This window comes from Rhodamnia argentea, chromosome 4, assembly GCF_020921035.1.
Source record: "Rhodamnia argentea isolate NSW1041297 chromosome 4, ASM2092103v1, whole genome shotgun sequence".
Lineage (NCBI taxonomy): Eukaryota > Viridiplantae > Streptophyta > Magnoliopsida > Myrtales > Myrtaceae > Rhodamnia > Rhodamnia argentea.
The window spans coordinates 3,261,945-3,268,552 of record NC_063153.1 but is presented as its reverse complement, the minus strand read 5'-3'; the positions used below and the strand labels follow the sequence as shown (position 1 = coordinate 3,268,552).

At 44.4% G+C, this 6,608-nt stretch overlaps 1 protein-coding gene across 1 annotated transcript; it reads right to left on the bottom strand.

Moving 5' to 3' along the window:
• Nucleotides 1-3,470: 3,470 nt before the first annotated feature.
• On the bottom strand, nucleotides 3,471-4,217 carry LOC115751290. Its single transcript, XM_030689123.2, has one exon. The coding sequence runs from the start codon at nucleotides 4,215-4,217 to the stop codon at nucleotides 3,471-3,473; it is 747 nt and encodes a 248-aa protein (XP_030544983.2).
• Nucleotides 4,218-6,608: the final 2,391 nt, after the last annotated feature.

Sequence of the window (6,608 nt, the reverse complement as noted above, 5' to 3'; positions counted from 1 at the left end):
CCCACACCACTTTAACAAAAGGAATAGTCTTGTTTCTCAGCACTTGTTCTTTTCGATCTTCAATCCGTATCGGTCTCTCTACATAAGCAACTCTATCGTCCACTTCTAATGTCTTGTGATCCAATATATGAGTAGGGTCGGTTTCATACTTCCTCAACATCGATACATGAAACACATTATGTACTTGGGATAAACTCGGTGGTAGAGCAAGCCCGTACGCTAAGGTTCCGATCCGTTCTAAAATTTCAAACAGGCCTACATATCTCAGACTCAACTTTCCTTTCTTTTCGAATCGGGACAAGCTTCGCATTGGTGATACTTTGAGGAAAACGTGATCACCAATCTGAAACTCTAAGGGCTTTCGTCGCTTATTGGCATAACTCTTCCGACGACTTTGCGCTGTTCTCAACCTTTCGGGAATTAATTTTACTGCTTCTACCGATTGTTCCACTAGTTCCGGGCCCGTGATACTCCTTTCTCCCACTTCATCCCAACACAATGGAGTTCGGCAAGCTTTGCCATAGAGTGCTTCAAATGGCGCCATTCTAATACTCCGTTGGTAGCTATTGTTATAGGCGAACTCGACCAAATGTAGGTGGTCTTCCCATCCACCTTTAAGATCAATTACGCAAGCTCGTAACATGTCCTCGAGCGTCTGAATTGTCCTTTCCTATTGTCCATCGGTCTGTGGATGGTAAGTCGTACTAAACTGTAATTTGGTTCCCATAGCATCCTCAAGACTTTTCCAAAAATTTGCCGTAAACTTAGGATCTCGATTCGACGTTATCGTTAAAGGCACTCCATGCAACCGTACGATCCGCCGCATGTACAACTCTGCGTATTTATCCATGGGAAAGTCCTTTCTCACGGGGATGAAGTGCGCCGACTTGGTCAATCTGTCCACTATTACCCAGATTGAATCATGTCCTCTCCGGCTCCGCGGTAACCCCATAACAAAATCCATTTTCACGTGTTCCCATTTCCACTCTAGGATTTCCAAAGGTTGTAATAATCCGCCAGGTTTACAATGTTGTGCTTTTACTTGCTGGCAAGTCAAACATTTCGCTACATGTTTGGCTACATCCACCTTCATACTGATCCACCAATAATGCTGGCGCAGATTCTTATACATCTTCGTACTCCCCGGGTGGATACTATAATTACTTCGATGGGCTTCAGACAAAATTCTTTCCTTAAGCTCCTCATTACTAGGTACACATAGACGTCCACGAAATTTTAAAATCCCATCCTCTGTCACTTGAAAGTCATCTTTCCTTTTTGATACATTCATGCTAAGAATTTTCTGGATTTCGGGGTCTGCAGCCTGTGAAATTCTGATCCTTTCTTGAATCTCTGGTTCAATTCTTAGAGTCGCTATCAAGCTTGTCAATTGACTCATTTCTAATTTGAATTCAAAGTCCCTCGGTCCTTCCAGTACCAACCATCCTCCGACTAATAAATGCGCAATACTAGACTTTCGGCTAAGCGCATCAGCAACTCTATTCGCCTTCCCGGGATGGTACAGTATGTCGCAATCATAATCCTTAAGCAATTCCATCCACCGACGCTGTCTCAAATTCAACTCTTTCCATGAGAATAAATACTTCAAGCTCTGATGATCCGTGTAAATCTGGAATTTCTCTCCACAAAGGTAATGTCTCCAGATTTTCAGAGCAAAGACGATCGCCGCCAACTCCGGATCATGCGTCGGGTAGTTCATCTCATGGGGTCTTAATTGTCGAGAAGCATAGGCGTCAACTCTCCCATGTTGCATCGGTACGCACCCCAATCCCTTTAGTGATGCGTCACTGTATACCTCATAACCTCCCGGTCCATAAGGAATGGTTAACACAGGTGCGGTCGTCAAACGATGCTTCAATTCCCGAAAACTTCGTTCACATTTATCAGTCCATTCAAACTTCGTGTCTTTCTTTGTTAACCTTGTCAAGGGAATGGCAATCGACGAGAACCTTTCTACAAAACGTCGATAGTATCCAGCCAATCCCGAAAAACTTCAGACCTCGGCGATCGTCGTAGGTCGTGGCCAATTCGCTATCGCTTCTATCTTTGAAGGATCCACAGATATTCCTTCACCGGAAACTACATGGCCAAGAAATGCCACCGTATTCAACCAAAACTCACATTTACTAAGCTTGGCATACAACGAATGCTCCCTTAAAGTCTGCAGAATGATTCTCAAATGTCTCTCATGTTCTGCATTACTTCTTGAATATATCAAGATGTCATCGATAAAAACAATGACAAATCGATCAAGAAACTCCTTAAATATACGATGCATTAGGTCCATAAAAGCAGCTGGAGCGTTTGTTAATCCAAAAGGCATGTGAACTCATAATGCCCGTACCTCATTCTGAAGGCGCTCTTCGGAACATCTTCCTTTTTAATCGTCAACCGGTGATAACCAGTCCTTAGATCAATCTTTGAAAACACAAAGGCTCCTTGCAGGTGATCAAACAAATCATCTATTCTTGGCAACGGATACTTATTCTTAATGGTCACCTGATTCGGTTGCCTGTAATCAATACACAACCGCAAGGATCCATCCTTTTTCTTCACAAACAAAACCGGCGCTCCCCAGGGCGACGCGCTCGGTCTAATGAATCCCTTGTCTAACAATTCCTGCATCTGCACCTTTAACTCTTTTAATTCCGGCAATGACATTCTATAAGGTGCCTTCGAGATCGGTTCTGTCCCAGGTGCTAACTCAATCACAAACTCGATTTCTCTCTCTGGTGGCAATCCTGGTAACTCCTGGGGAAAGACGTCAGGAAATTCACATACCACCGCAATATCTTCCAATTTAAGTTCCCCAATGGTCGTATCAACAACCACAGCCAAATACACTTGACACCCTTCCACTATCAATTTCTCCACTTCAAGGGATGAAATTAAAGGAATCGAGGTTCCACCTCGACTTCCTATCGGTTCATAACTCGGACAACCACTAGGATTAAACCGAATCATCCGATTACCACAATCAACTAGAGCCTTTTGTTTACCCAGCCAATCCATCCCAATAATCACGTCAAAGTCATACATAAATAATACCACTAGATCTATTCTTTCTCCGCTACCACTCACAACTATTTTACAACCAGGACATCCCATCAAGACTAATACCTTATCTTTCAATGGTATGGCAACATGCAGTAACATATTCGGTGGTTTTAAAGCCATGCCAACTAACTCCGCAAATTGAGCAGACACAAATGAATGCGTAGCTCCAGGATCAAATAAAGCATACGCAGATTGATCACATAAAGAGATCGTACCTATGACCACTCCCGTTGTTTCCTCGGCGTCTCGTCGTGTAACAGCATAAACCCTTCCTTGGGCCAGTGGTCGGTTCATCTCATCCCGCCGTGCTACTGCCGGTGGTCCTGTCTGCCGCCTTTGTCCTTGTGATCCAGTTCTCGGGTCTTGCCTAGGACAGTTTCTCATCTGGTGGCCTAGCCGACCACACCCGAAACATGCACCTGTCTTAGTAGGGCAGGGCCCCTTCCATGTCTTCTACCACAAAGACGGCAATACCGGTTCGGCTGATTCAACGATTTTCCGATGTTCCCTCGAACTCGGGGAATGAAACGTTTATTATTTACTACCGGCCTCTTACCCAAATGTCGACTATCTCTCGAAGGAGTGAACCGCAATCCAGAAACATCAGCTCTTTCTTTTATGTCTCTTTCAATCATCCGACTTCTCTCATAGATATCTCTATACGTTCTCAAGTTCACAGTTATGATTCGATTGCGAATCTCCGGTCTCAAACCATCCCGAAACCTCTGCGCTTTCTCCCTAGGATCCTCAATCGATCTTGGCGCATATCTTGACAATCTCGCGAACTCAACTTCATACTGATCCACGCTTAATCGATTCTGTCTTAACTGTTGGAATTCAATCCGTTTCCTCTCACGCGCCGTCTCCGAAAAGTACTTATCATTAAAAGCATATGTGAAAGCAGCCCACGTCAAGGTAGTACCTTCGGGAAACACTCCATCTTTCGAAGCATTCCACCAATCATTGGCGGTCCCTTCCAAATGATATACGCCTAATAATACTTTCTCTTCATCGGTGCACTTCAGCACCCCAAAAGCTTTCTCAAGTTTCTCAATCCATCTTGGTGCCAACTCGGGATCTCCAATGCCATCAAACTGGGTTGGTTTTAACTTTATAAATTGTTCAACCAATTGGCCCATCTATCGATTGGCATTAACATCACCTTGAGCGTTTCCAACTTCGGTGTCCCGAGCATTATTTTCATGTGCCATATTCACAGCAGCCACAGCAGCTTTAGCAGCTTGAGCAATGATCTCAGCTCTATCCTCGGCCTGTCGAAGAGTTGCAGTTGCCCTATCCTGCGCTTCCTTTCCAATTAACTCTCCAATTTGTTCCAGCGCTCTCAAAATTCCATCAACTCATGGATCCCGTACTACTCTTGCCCTTGACCTAAATGCTCCTCTAGCACCTCTACCTGCCCTTGAGCTAGATGCTTCCTTAGCACCTCTACCCGCCCCCGAGCTAGATGCTTCCCTAGTACCTCTACCACGTTGACTCATTCTTTCTGATTCTCAAAGACCCCGAATTCCAACCAAGGAATTAGAGACTTAGGTCTAACAAATCCATGCTACACATCAGAGTAGTAATACAAGACAATGGTCAATTACTCAAGCATTCACGAGAGCACAACATCGTGGTACACAACCATACCTCAAGTCCGGACGCATCCGCAACTTATTAGCAGCAAAAGAAATCATATCACTCAACACTCTCAAGCAATAAAAACGCTAGTGCGACACTTGGTCTTTACGAACTTATCACATCCACACTATGTCGGACGCCACTCACATGCGCCAATTCATATGCCATGCACACTTGACTCTAAGAGGTCCCCTTAAGGTCTCACTACCCCACTGTCCACATTTCACTCATCCTTATTACTCCAATCCTCAATCACCTTAGATCGAGCTGACCTTGCTCTGATACCAACAAAACGGGGAAGTCACGTCCGCCATCCTCCGTGAATATACATCCACCTAAGCCGTAAAATACAAACCCAGGATACCACATTACGGCATACGATAAAACATGTAATGCGCAAATAGAAGGTAAATAAAACCCCGACTAGAGAACAAGTGGACAAAAAAGTAGAACCAAATATTCACGTATATATACAACGTCGGGCACGCGATAAACATCGGCGAGACCGGATGCAGCACCCATGAAAGAACAAAAGTAGGAACAAGAGACCTAGCCCCAAAAGAAAACCACTGGGCCTCAAAAGATCTAACAAAGCGAACTAGAATATCTAAGCTAGATAGAAGAACTCCCAATAACCCTGCCACTCTCGTCCTCGGCAGTCGTCGATACATAATCTGGGTTTGTCTCTGCAATCTCCTCATCCGTCTCACCGTCGGTATCTTCCTCATCCTCCGAATCCGAGATCACCACAACATGTCGGTCGTCTACTAGGGTAGGGCTCCTCTCTGATATGTTCCTAGATCCCGCTGCGGATATCTCTACATTCGTCTGTATCTCGAGACGAGTCGGGTGGCACCACTCTGGAACAACCTCCACTGGAACGTCCTCGGGTCGGAGAGGACCCCGGAGGTCGCCATCTCCCAAGCGGAGGAACCAAGACTCAAATGGATGAGGCTGCATCTGTCCCGCTCCTAAGTCTACCCAAACCTTGGTACACTTTCTAACATATACTACACCTTTACTTTTAGGAAACTCCTCAAAAGTTACCGTCTTCTCCTTTGGGTCGCCTAATCCGACTAGAACCATCTTCAAAGTCGGGGTTTCGAAAAGGGGGGTCCCACAAAGGGGTGAGATTGACATCTCAACTAATAAATCCTAACCCTAACTAGACCACCAGTTCAAAGATAAAATAAAAGAAGGAAATGTAAAAGCATGGCATAGCAGAAAATTCAACTTTAGTAACCTCACGCAATTCGTAGAACTCGGTATGAATGGTATTCAAATAGAACAATTTATCGAAATAAAGACCTAAGTAGTCGCACTAGCATCACACGAATTTCAATAACAAAATCAAGTCGCTCGCGTAAGAACGCCTCAAGCATCATATTAATTTCACTCTCACTTGCCCGCGTAAATACGCCTAAGGCATTACATTTCAATTTCAATACCTTAACCCGCGTAGTAACGCCTCGGACTTAATTCAAATTCAATATATTAGCCCGCGTCAAAACGCCTCAGGCTATATGATCTCAATGTCAATAAACTCACCCGCGTAAACACGCCTCAAGCTTAATGATTCGTGGAACCTACACATTCTACGCCTCGGGTCCCCTATGCCACCTCATTGGCCCAAACAATACATAACTAATCCAGTAATTCCAAACACAAATTCCATCGCACCGTATTACATTCCAACAATTATTACATCCGTGAACATATCTATGTTCTAGGAAGGGTAAGAATTACTCACAATTATTGTTCCAAGTGCCCAAGCCAAATGGATTCCCTCTTCCTCTAACCGGCCAGCAACAACTCAAGTTGCGCCTATAGAAATCAATTCAAAACTTAATCAAATTGAACTCCATTTGCGCCCAATTTTTAACCACACC

Excerpts from the sequence above, each read along its gene's own strand:
- LOC115751290 (XM_030689123.2), bottom strand. The coding sequence starts at position 4,217 with ATGGGCCAATTGGTTGAACAATTTATAAAGTTAAAACCAACCCAGTTT.